The sequence below is a fragment of the Vanessa atalanta genome, chromosome 13 (assembly GCF_905147765.1).
Source record: "Vanessa atalanta chromosome 13, ilVanAtal1.2, whole genome shotgun sequence".
NCBI classification, from domain to species: domain Eukaryota; kingdom Metazoa; phylum Arthropoda; class Insecta; order Lepidoptera; family Nymphalidae; genus Vanessa; species Vanessa atalanta.
Genome location: NC_061883.1, coordinates 4,993,857 through 5,006,647, shown reverse-complemented (window position 1 = coordinate 5,006,647; position 12,791 = coordinate 4,993,857). Strand labels below are relative to the sequence as shown.

At 31.0% G+C, this 12,791-nt stretch overlaps 3 protein-coding genes across 3 annotated transcripts in view; 1 reads left to right on the top strand and 2 right to left on the bottom strand.

Moving 5' to 3' along the window:
- Nucleotides 1-7,690, bottom strand: part of LOC125068347 (probable ATP-dependent DNA helicase HFM1) — a 36,052-nt gene extending 28,362 nt beyond the window's left edge. The window contains exons 1-11 of the mRNA XM_047677449.1: nt 7,653-7,690; nt 7,234-7,397; nt 6,472-6,552; nt 6,100-6,225; nt 5,722-5,851; nt 5,055-5,226; nt 4,422-4,600; nt 3,045-3,195; nt 1,978-2,112; nt 1,705-1,825; nt 439-512 (exon numbers count right to left, since the gene is read on the bottom strand). Coding sequence (XP_047533405.1) covers nt 439-512; nt 1,705-1,825; nt 1,978-2,112; nt 3,045-3,195; nt 4,422-4,600; nt 5,055-5,226; nt 5,722-5,851; nt 6,100-6,225; nt 6,472-6,552; nt 7,234-7,397; nt 7,653-7,690 — 1,371 coding nt within the window. The remainder of the gene's footprint in view (nt 1-438; nt 513-1,704; nt 1,826-1,977; nt 2,113-3,044; nt 3,196-4,421; nt 4,601-5,054; nt 5,227-5,721; nt 5,852-6,099; nt 6,226-6,471; nt 6,553-7,233; nt 7,398-7,652) is intronic.
- A 1,026-nt stretch (nt 7,691-8,716) lies between these two features.
- LOC125068101 lies at nt 8,717-10,756 on the top strand. Its single transcript, XM_047677109.1, has 4 exons — nt 8,717-8,856; nt 8,955-9,240; nt 9,581-10,117; nt 10,313-10,756. Coding segments are annotated over exons 1-4 (1,125 nt in total). The 5' UTR covers nt 8,717-8,854; the 3' UTR covers nt 10,613-10,756.
- Nucleotides 10,757-10,811: 55 nt separating this feature from the next.
- Nucleotides 10,812-12,535, bottom strand: LOC125068103 (geminin-like). The gene is made up of 5 exons (XM_047677110.1): nt 12,421-12,535; nt 12,148-12,269; nt 11,926-12,063; nt 11,722-11,848; nt 10,812-11,200 (listed from the first exon to the last, which is right to left on the bottom strand). The coding sequence occupies exons 2-5, from the start codon at nt 12,264-12,266 to the stop codon at nt 11,087-11,089; spliced, it is 498 nt and encodes a 165-aa protein (XP_047533066.1). The 5' UTR covers nt 12,267-12,269; nt 12,421-12,535; the 3' UTR covers nt 10,812-11,086.
- Nucleotides 12,536-12,791: the final 256 nt, after the last annotated feature.

The following is a 12,791-nucleotide window of genomic DNA, read 5'->3' as shown; positions in this document are numbered from 1 at the left end:
CTAATTCTAACGGAAGTAATGTATATACTATTTGACATTAAAAATTTAATTCATAAAAGGTTTCATCGTTTTGGCGCCAAAACTAAATTAGCCTAGCTCTCTTGTTATATTATTACATCGAAATAAATCTCTCTGTTGCACTTTCACGAATCTACTAAACCGAATTAGATGAAATTTGTTATGAAGGAAGCTTGAACCCCGAGGAGGAACATAGGCTTGTTTACCTAACACCAGACGAACAATCCCTAAATCTCGATCGACAACTTGTATATAACCTATAAAGATCACTACTTCAGTGAGTAAGTCTGCCCTTAACATGCTTTTGTGTGTGCAATAGACATCTTAATTATTACCTTGACTTGCGTAAAACGCTAACACCACTAGAATAAGTAGAATTCCTTATTCTATATTTGCAAATATATATGAGAGACTGCATACCTGATAAGCTCCATTGACGTATTGCTGAGTATTTTTGATAATCACGAGATGTGCCGGGAGATTAACCCCCATTGCTGCGTAGAAAGAGGAGGTTAAATTACTCAAATAAATCGTTTGTTAAATTTTTCTTGCTATATTTCGTAATTCTTTGAGTAACGAGTTACTAATAGTAAATATTTTAAACGAATGCGGTGAAAGCATCTCAGGAGAAGGACGACAGTAATGAAGCACAAGAAGAAGAAGTATAGCACTAACGTGATCCGTGGCTTGTGTGTGTTATTGTCTTGTAAGGATAATATAATTAAAAAAAAAAAACAAAATTCAAATTCGACGTGACTAAGACCACATTCAAATAGAACTTATTAGCCACATACTATTATTTCATGTTAATCTGTTGATATGTATCTTAAATGATTACACTTTTGCAGTGAAAGGCTTTACGTGTTCTATATGAAATACGGAAGCATATTTCTGGGAATATTATCAAAATGCAACGGTTTCCGTTTTTCGAACCATCGCGAACAAGCGACGTCACGTCGCGTCCCAGTCTCAGTCTTATCTGTGATCGAGGAGATTATGGGATACCGAAAAGTATATTAATATCCTCTTTCATATTTTATAGAATATAAGAGCTTATGTCATTGATATAAGATGTGTAATCGCTTGAATAATTTATGATATGATATAGTAAAATTCTTGAATAAAGGCGCGATTTGCGAATGTCTTTTTGCGAGAGCGGCGTAACCAAAGCATGAGGTCGAAGACGTGACGTACGTTATCCTTTGCTCGTACGAGTCGTACGGTACTAACTATCAACGAATAATCTTTGGGAAACTAAAATGCTAAGTCGGTAACGGGACTCCGGTATCGTCATACTTATATATCCGCATTATATAATTGGATTATGTAATTCAAAATTAGGGAACTGTTAAAAGTTAGTAAATACATTTTAATAAAATAATATTTTTATATATTTTGTGTTTAAACAGTAGATTTTGTTAAAAAAAAATGTTGTCTATTCTTGAACATTTGTTTATTCAACTATTTCTTCGTTCTCGAATCAGTTTGACAACTTCAAACAACAATCGTTCAAAGGACAATTATATATTTGTATATTAGTAGTTTTTGATATAGGTGGCAAACAGGAAAGTGACCAGCACCGCCCATAGACATCTGCAACACCGGGTGCGTTGCCTGTTACTGTTAAGTTGTGTCGATTCGGAAAAACCGCCGGCGATTTATATTATTATGTTATAAACATTTTACCTAAAGTAGTTGTAGTAATAAGTATAGGAAGGTCTCTGTTCCGAAACGCATGCTCTATGTTCATTCGCTCTTCAAAAAGTAAGCCGGCGTGGTGACATCCCACACCGCACAGGATCAATGACTGAGGAAGAATTTGTCTAAAGTATCAGCGATCGAAAATATTTTAAAAAATCTCTCTTTGAAGTGATATCCAATTAAGCTTCTTTTTTTCTACAAATCAATTTAGGAATTTTAAAAACAACTTTTCTTTTTTATGTTGTTGATGATAAATACCTGAATTTTCTTAGTCTTTATAGTAGACGCCAGTGCTGTCAATTTCATCTTCTGTTCCGAGCTGAAGCTAACCGTTATTTCTTTTGCTAGCGTCTCCGCGGTTAAAACTACACTCTTTCTTGTATTGCAGAATATCTAAATTAAGAATGAACTAATAAAATACAACTTTTAGACAAAGTTCTATAATTCCAGCCAAAAATGTTTAATTGGTAAGCTCTCCTACTAATAAGGCAGTTTGGATTTTTGAGGAATACCCGACGATCATTGACTATAGGCTAGAGGATATTTTTGTGGCAGTTTCGTTTACGAGCACTAGATGAATGGTAAGTGCAATGTCACACATGAAAATTCCGTGAAGCATACCGGAAAAACCTGAGATCAGTTGCGGCTCCTGGATTGTTTTTTAGTCGATTGGCTTGATCTGGGAGGGGCTTGAACCCGCTGAAGGTAGGTTAGGTTAATTTAGCAAAGTAAACAACATTTTATTTGCTTGCTTGCTAAATTAGAAGAATTATTATCAAGTTCGCTTTAGGATTATTCACGGAAGAACTCAGATGCTTTGTGGAGGTGCTTAGCAATTCAGAGGGAGTTGCTAAGGAGTTCAAGGGTTCCCTCTCTAAATCCACCACTGCCCGATCTTTGATTAAGATCAAATAAAATGATTCATCTGGTATAACGGAAATAATTTGATCTTCAGGTGTTTATTGCGTTAGAAAATATTCAGGGACACATTTTGACTTTAACTGATAATAAGATTATCCATATATTTACGTTAGAATATTAATTAAGGGCTAATAAAAACCCATATATATATATCCGGATGAAATAAAAAAAAAAACCCCAAAGGTTTAATTTGGTCATTTAGTCTTATTAATAAATCACGGAATATTTAATTGGATATAAAACTGTAGACATACAACTATATTCGTATTACAAAACAAAAAACTATCAGAAATATGACATTCTCAAACTTTATCAAATTTATCTGAATATAAATTAAAAAAAAAAGCGTGTAATTTTTCAAAACTGCCTTTACCAATATTTTAGATTGAAACAAAAAAAATTACCAAAGTAGGTTTCCCGTTGTGATATTTCTGGATGATTGGCCAAAGCTTATAATTAAGTACGATATCGAACTTAAATATGCTAGTGCCGTCTGCACACGGATACCCTTCTACTATACGTTTTAATTTAACGGGCCGACACTCGTCACCGAATCTGGTCAAAACAAATATCAGAACGTATAAAATTCTGGGTTTAATTATAAAAAAATAAGTAAAGTAAAAACAACCTGTAAATGTGCTAATGCTGGGCTAAAAGCTATTCTTTTGAGGAAACCCATGAAAGCTTATTTCACCACGCACATACTAATGTGGCAAACATTTATCCGACATGTTTCGATCAAAAATACCACTAGATAATGGGACGCAGTCTCAAAAACGGTAGCAGCAAAAAACGCACCTCCCAAGTAGGGTTTTGTTTCAATTTAGTTCACTTTCGTTTGCTTCAACGTGTTAACGTACCGCAATGTCTCAGTGTGTGTTCGTAAACTGTGAAAATAACTACCGAAAAATAAATGTATCGGACTGTATAATATACTTTCGGTAATTAAATGCAATGTTTTAAGTTAAATCATAAAATACCCAACTATTTTAATGAAGCATCAATTATTGATAAAAATTTTATAGTTAAAAATTTTTACCAACCCACGCGCAAATTTTATCCAATGTTTGACCAGCAAATGGTTGCTTTAGAATAGTGAATCTATGAAGTAGCTTTATACTTTTTTATTAATATGTTTTTTTATTGCACCGAGGTATTATTGTTCGAAAGACACAAGCAAGTTTCCTCACGATGTAAACACAAATTAAGAACATGAAAATTCATTTTCATATTATTGCACTTTACATAAAATCAATGTCGACAACATTTATTATCATATATTTTTTTACCTTCATTTATTTTAATTTAATTAATAAAATAAAACATAAAGGATTTTTCGTGAAGAACCTAACAATGGCAGCTCGGAGTTTGTCGTTTATGTCCATCGTATGAAGAGGTGAAGGAATACAGAGCTTAATTGGACCATATTGGGTAAAAATGTTCCATCATAAAAACATTTAGAAAAGTTTTCAAGTTTAAAATGAAAATCAATGGGATAGTCACACTAATGCCTTTAAACTGTATATACCTAATTATCATGTTATGTATATTATTTTAATTACATTACATCACCTTTATTTATTTTATAACATTGATTTTACCATTAATATCTTAATGACATTTATCAGAAGCTTTGTGGGTTGGAACAATTCTGTACAACACGGTTAAATTGTACTAGTGCACAGAGCAATATCGTGCACAAGAATGGTCGCCGTTTCCCTAACCAGACAGGAGAATATAATCATAATTATAGTATGTACATTATTTTCCAAATCATTTACTTATAATAAACAGCCTGTCGATCTGCGCTTCCGAGCCAAGTAGCGACGTCATCAGGATTACTAACAGTAGCAGATATGGCTACGAATCTTATCTTGGCTGCTGATACTGAACTTATTGAATTTTTTCCTTCGTATTGTGCTTTGAGTTTTTCTAAACGATGGGCCGATTGAGCTGATGACTTCATATGCGAAAGAGAAAAACATATTGTGAAATTGAAGTAAAACTTGGTATACAACTTGGTGGTAGGAATTTGTGTGAACCCGTCTGGGTAGGGACCATTCACTCATTAGATTTTCAACCGCCAGAAAATAGTACTCAGTATTGTTGTGTTCTGATTGAAAAAGTGACTGAGCCAGTCTAACTACAGGCACAAGGGACATATCATCTTAGTTCCCAAGGTTGGAAGCGCATTGGCGATGTAAGGAATGGTTAATATTTCTCACAGCGCTAATGTATATGGGCTGAGGTGACCACTAACCATAAAGAAACCCATTTATCTACCTATAAAAAAATCACTAATATAATTACGTCACTTAATGCACAATTTTTCTATTAGAAAATAGTAATGTTCAAGGCGAAGGTGGCTACTATGATGTTTTTAGTGGGTCTAGAACTGTTTTCATCTAACTTACTTCAATAGTTTTCATTCTACTGACGACGGCTTCTAAAACAGGTCCACGTATTTCATCATTCAGTATGTGAACTTCATCAATAAGGAACAGTTTGATAACTTCGACTAGAGATCGGTGGTCTTTCCACCTACGGGTTAGCATGTCCCACTTTTCTGGTGTTGTTATTATTATTCTATATATTGGGAAATTATAATAGCATATAAACATATTTTTATTAAAAAAAGCGACTGCGCTGAATTGATGAATTTATTATTTCTATTAGTTCTATTAGTCTATGAAAATTTGTGTCTTTAGTACTAGACGATTCTCTTTCTGGGACAGTATAAACAACTGTCTTTATCATAATAGTTTAAAGTAACAACAATGTCCTAATTTAGATAAAGGACCTCCTTTTGAGGAGAAGTTCTCACGCCGTGCCAATGCAAGTTGGTCATTTTACACATATCGCAGGTTTTCAATTAACACAAACACGTTTCCTAACTTATTATATTTCACCGCTTTCATCAGCTGATAAAACCTTTATCTCGATTAAGATTCATATGACCTAATTCTAATGACCTTCTCTGCTCACGGGGCAATCGTGTATATATTATACTGGCTGTACTTCCCGACTTCGTACGGGTAAAATTCATACAAAACTATGATAAAAAAAACATACAAATCTAACCTGTAGGGCTTCAACTGTGGGAATTCAACGTCCGTATCACCAGTTACCTCGATACACAATAATCCTAGTTTGTTGAATTTTGGATACCATTCAGATAATCTTTCAGTGCATAAGGCTTTTACTGGAGCCACTAAAATACCGATAAAGTAGAAATCAAGTAAATATTCTGACGATAGCAAATAATAATCGGCGTGATGCCTAAATCAAAGATTCTGCCGACCAATAGATATTGAAGCCTACGGTGTAGGTGTGTAGGTGTAGGCGGTTATATTTTTAATAATTATAATTTTAGAAAAACATTTGAAGCTTTTAGCTTTTGTTATTTTAATCTGTTTTAATAAAGCATAGAATGAACTGTGTTATTCTAAAGTTACTAACTGTATATAATTTTAAAATCATCTGTGTAATTTTTGTCTTCGAGTTCCATTAGTAAATGTACTATAGCCATTTCAAATATAACTGTTTTACCAGAACCTGTCGGCGCACACACTACCATCGATTTATCTGTAAATATATTATACAAAAATAATATTATTCAAGGACTTCTTTACACGAACTCTTGAATCGATAAATAAGAGATCTACCACCGATTCCGAATCTATATTCTACTCCGAGAAGAACCGGTAGGAATCTCAGAAGTTATTATTTTTTACACATTGAATTGCATTTATCATTTATATAATTATGACAACACTAAATTATGTAATTAATTTAAAAAGTAATATATATACTTGGAATATTTTTACTCGCCTGTATATAATGCATCCTCAATAACACTCGATTGTACTAAATTAAAATACGGATAAGAGAATACGTGTCTATACTTTAGATCTGAAATAGTAAATCAATTTAGAAATGCAAATAGAAAAACTAACAGATTATTACTTAAAGGTCTGCTTGTGACGCCTGAGAGTAAAGAACTTAACTTGGACGGATTCGCAAGTACATAGACCTATACTTATAAAAGTGTCTAGTAGGTGTTGAGTTAAGCACTGATCTCTCGTTCTGTCGTCATTAATTTGATATTTGAAAGAAGAATAGACCATTGTTGAACGAATCCCTCCCTTAACAACATTTATAAGTAAAGCCGTAAAGGCTACGTTCAGACGGCAATTTTTCTCGATATTTTATGGAATTAGAGTGACAGCTGAAAATAAATTAAATTGTTTACATGGAGTATATACGACAAAATCCCATGTTCGAGAAATACTTTTCCCGTATAATGTTCAAATCACCGAAGCAAGGTTTCACGCGTGTCGAAACGACTACATCGTATACGACTTGCAGTAGCGCCTACGTTCATTTTATCGTCCGTCTATAATACCCTTATAAAAGACGTGCGTTTCCACGATCACCTTAACGATAAAGTACGTACGTTTAGACCGAATCAAAGTTGTTATCGTGAACGACTGTCTCGTAAAGGATAAAACCTTATACGTGAATAAATCGAATCATATAGCGCCGTGTGAACGTAGCCTATATAAATATTCACAAATAATAGTTTAAAATTACCTATTTCTTCAATGCTCCGAAAATTACCCTCCTGACCGGTATTTTTAGGTGGTCGATTTTGCACTAGCACCGAATGTTCTTGAAGATCTGAATTATTTGATGAAGGTAATGAAATGGGCTGCGAACAGTCTATTTCGTCATCTAAAATATCTGTGAATTTTGAACTAAAGAGAATTTAATATTATGTTATAAATCGTAATCCATACTTTTGCGACATGGGTAGGCAAATAAGAATTTAGGAGGTAATCCCTAAAAAAATAATAAATAATCTTCAGGATGGACAGACTATATATAAATATATATAATTATCTCTTTGAAATTCGTGTTTCTTATGAAAACTTTCTTATCGGTAAGAGATATGTGAATTATTTCTATAGATTTGTAGAGCTTAAAAATACCTACAAATCTATTTTTCTCACCAGGTCGTGCCCTTCCACGCTAAATTATCAGTCTGCATAAGAGCCGTTAGTGCTTACAAAATGTCTTAGAATGCATGAATAGACTAATGTAAAACTAAAGACAGTATTTATTTATATGACATTTTTTTCAATAACATTTGTTAGTGCACTAATAATAACTTAACGTGGAGACGTGCGCCATCGTGGGTGAACAGAAAGGCTATTACGATTATCTATCAAATATTGGTTGCGGATTGATATGAAATCAAAAAATTATAAATATGTTTTATGGACCTATGCAGTAGCATAATAGTTTATCGATTGCAACATTTATAAATACGCAACAAATATTTGATAGCAACAGTTGCTATGCTCTAACCGTAATAGCCCCACAGATCTATTCCTGAAATGGATGAGACGAATATCTATCTTTATATGCTACGGTCAATACATCAATTAAAATATGACAAAATAAAATTAAAAATTTATTAATCTAAATATGTATGTACATCCATGATGTAATGGTTTGTTGAACAAAGTTTACTTGACTTAAAAACCGTACACTTTGATTTAGAGGACATTTAATGATTGGTTCCTTAATGACGAATAAATGTTATAGATTCAAGAACTTAGTTAATTGTTTAAAATAGAGTTATACATTTAATTCATGTATTTAACATTTTTTACCAGGACATTACTATTTAAGTACATTGTTTAGTTTAATACTTACATGTGTTCAACCATTTTTTGCTCTATTCAATAGAATTTTACCAACTTAAGGTATTAAAAGTTTCGCATTTATAATTTGTGTTTTGTAATACAACCGCGCCAAAACCATTTGGCTATAGTTATTTTATATAGTGCGTTTTCTTGCCATAAACGTTTATACATTTGCTTGATATGCATGAAATATTACAACTAAATCTGTTATAGAAATAAATAAAAAATATTTAAATTTTACTAAGGAATTCCTCTTTTAAATAATAAAAAATCTACATAGTTTTCAATTAGGAAATAATATCCTATTGTAACTCATTGATACAAAAAGTAAAAATTATAGAGATATAGCAACACTGCTTCTAATTGCCACTGTCAAACAGTGAAATTTGAGTTATTATTGTATGGAATTATAATTTTCCTCATTGTAAAAGAATGGTTTTCCAGTAATATTTCTAGGAATTCTTTAGATCTCTTATGAAAAATATCTAAACTTAAGTTGTAAAATGTAAGGAAATTGTATTATATAATTTTTAAATACTTTAATTCAATAAATTATATTGTATTACGAAAATAGAATAGAATTAAAGATTCTTTTCGTTTCAGGGATTTATTAAAAGACTACGAAAATGCAGATACCATAAGTATAGATACATTAGCTCTTGAAGAAATATTGCAGGAAGAAAGGGAAAGAGAAATATTGGAATTGAAAACACTTAGCAAAAAAGTATGTTACCTTCACACGAGTTTATTGTACTACAGAAATGTGAAGACTAAAACTGGCACGACTTGTTATGAAGCATGGAAAACCCTCGTTAAGAAAGTAGGAGGTTCTCTAAATACATGGAAAGACCTTGGATATGCTCTAGGAATATCACAGGATGATTTAGATGTGAGTTGCTTTTACAATATCTTCTAATCATTATGTTTTGAAAATTGGTAAATAATTAACAATGTAAAAATGCCTTAAAAAAGTACTCAATGAAATGATATATATGATTGGGAGAGATACAGTCACTTTAGTATTATATTTTTTCTTAATATTTTTTTGTTAATCCAATGTGGGTATTTGTTTTGTGGCTATAAATGAACCAAACATATTACAAGATATATTGTGTGATGATAATTACAGAAACAATTTTAAATCTTCCTTTGCAGTGTAAGCCTCAGAATGCATTTGTGCTTTGTACTTTTGTGGGCTGTATAAATAATTAAATACTTATCTTTTTCAGTATATATCTAATTCAGTTAAAGAGGATCCTGCAGACATTGTAATTAAAGTTTTTATGCAAAATGACACTGCCACATTAGATAAGATATTAGACGCTTTAGTAAAAATGAAAAGATATGATATATTGAAAGCTGTCCAGGAACCATTTTGTAATTTAGCTCAATGTTTTAATAAAGAGGACAGTGGCTACCACAGCACAAGTAAAACAAGTGGTACACGAGAAATTATAAGCTTTACAAAAAATTTAAAAAATGATTTACCTCCAGCCCTAAATAAAAAATTTATTGCTAAAGATAAAGACCAGAAACCAAAAAAGCCATCATTAAGACCTTCAACAAATACCGAAAGTGTCAAAATTGAGAATGACCATCCTATACTCTTTTTAACATATACCGAAGATGGTTTAGATACTGCAATAAATATTCAGCAATATGTTAGTGAGTGGGATGAAATGGATGTAGAAATATTGACTCTCAATAGCAGAAGAGAGGAGGTATATCAAAACCCGGAAACATTTATCAGAGAGTATTTTGAAAAGGTTGGTAATAAAGTTTGTTGTTTTAGTATTTCTTTCTTTAATATGATTATTATTTACTAATGAGATTTTTTTATATAATGTAAAATATGAAAATATTATCATAGGTGCATTTGTTACATAATATTATGTATGTAATAAAATATTATTTACAAACTTTTTAAAAATGATAAATTTAAATAGCTGTTCTTCTTTCAGGCTGACTTCATAGTACCAATTATAACAACAGGATATCTTAACAGAATTAAATCTCATTCACCGCAAGTGCCTAGTACGAATGACAATTTAGATTACAAATATGTTAATTATATATACAATTTAATAATCAATCACTATATTTATGTAACTGGTTGCCTTAATGAGAAAGTCAGGAGTGTGTTACCTTGTAATGCAAGTGTTGATGTATTAACAAAAATATCTATGTACCCAGATTTAATGCCATGGACATATGAAACAAATTTTGATGATAATTTTAAAGCATTTTTGAAAAAGGATTAATCAATTTTAGAAGTTAAATGACTTTGTTACTACCAACCTAGGAAATGTTAAATGGAACATTAAAATATGTTATAGTGTATTATTGAAAGTGTACCTGTATTTTGGCAATTTATAGTGAAATATATGAATTTTTTAATATGGAAATATTTATTTTATTATAAACTTTATTTTGAAAAATTACATTCTACACTTAATCTAATTTTTAAAGTTATTGTTCAGTACATAAAATATTTATTGTAATATTTCAAATCAGTATCAAGGACTTAAAAAGTATTTATAAGAATTCTCTGATAATGAATTAACAATGATACTAAGATATTGTGTAGAAAGTATGAGATAAATATCTTACGACACTATCTAAATGGAGAAAGTACATACTTTTTAAAATAAAAGTAACACCACTCAGGAAAATTAAAATTTAAAAATGAACTTAACACACAAAACTAATAAAGACCATATAAATATACATTATTTCTAGTTTTTAGATGTATCTGTTTTAATTACATCTTCCTCTGGGGCTTCGTCTGCAGTGCTGACATCATTGACATCAATCCCAGTGTCATCTTTGCTGCTGTTCGCTAGCTCCTCCTTAAAAAAATAAAAATGCCTTTAAACCATTCATTCCCCTATATAGTAGAAAAAATAAAATAAAATGATAATATAGTAACCAAAAACCTTTTGTAGTGCATGGCATATTAGAAATCTAAGGTTTTTTTATCTTCAGCCCTTCAATTTAGATTAGAGTTTATAATTATTATAGGAAAATCATGTTACAATGAAGTCTTTTTTACCACATTTTAAATTGACTCATAATAAAGACAATTTTTCTATAAATTTTAATGAAGCATTGCTGATATAATTCTCATTTTAATTAATTAATTTATCTGCAATACAATTCATATTTTGCTTTCAAATTTAGATAGATTCTGGACCTTTTGTATGTAATGCTTACAAATTCTAGATCTAGAAGACATTAAGAAATATTTCACATTATATTTAATGTCAAAACGATTTTTGATATATGGAAATGTTTGACCTATTCTAATCTTGATCGAGTAATGATATAACTAAATCCATAATACGAAGATTTCACAATGTTTGGTACCTACCTTAATGACTTCAACAAAGCTATTGGCCTCATCTAACATTTGTTTATACTGCATGTTCTCTTGTTTTAATTCTTCAATACTTTGTCGTAGTTTTTCATTCTCATCAAGAGCTTCTTGTAAAGCAACTCTATAAAAAAAAGGAAAACATAGGAATATGGATCACTCATATCTAAAAAATATTTTAAAAATAAAAGAGGTACTCACTGACGCTTCTCTGCTAAAATTTGCCAATATCTTTCTGAAGCTCCTTTGGGATTTGTCAAATCATCAGCACTTATTTTGTTCTCGAGATTAACTTGAGTTTCCTTTGTGGAAAGATTTTTCTTCTTTACCTCTACTTCTCTAAAATATGATAATTAAAATATTAATACGATCAAATGGACTTATAATATTAGAACAAGAGTATTCTAAAAATAATTGACATACATAACAGATTCTTGACTAAGCTGATGTTTTAAACTTTTTGACGGCCTACCCACTAAATTTTCTGTATCGGTGGCGGTATGTTGTAGTGTTTTAAGGGATCTTCTCGTAGTCCGAGGCATTTTCTGAAATCGTAAAATATCTTATAAATATGAAATTCTATGGTAAAACATGAACATAACCTGAATACACTAATTCTACATATAATTTTATTAATAAAAGACAAACTTTAGTTTAACTGAATATTAGTTACTTATATATTAACAAAAACTTTACCTAAGGAAAATAAAAACTTTTGAAAGAAATAAACAACACTATTTCCCAAAGGCTTATAACTTTGCCGCCAACGATAAACCGGTCATTTATTTGACTTTGATTAGTTCGACTCGGCTTGACATTTTATTTCATAAATTCCATTCGTGATAAGCAATGAGCTGTTACCATACAGCCTAACTCAAAAGCTATATAAATTCATGGGGATTCTTTGTCTGGCTTAAGTCAAGTGTCTTACTTATTAGGCTGCAGATCCTGCATTCAAACATCGTATCATCAAATAAAACGTTATTGGGATTTAAAGTAAAGTAGTTAATAGTTATATTTTGTCGGAAAAGACAAGACCGACTAAAATGAATAAAATTTAAAAGAGT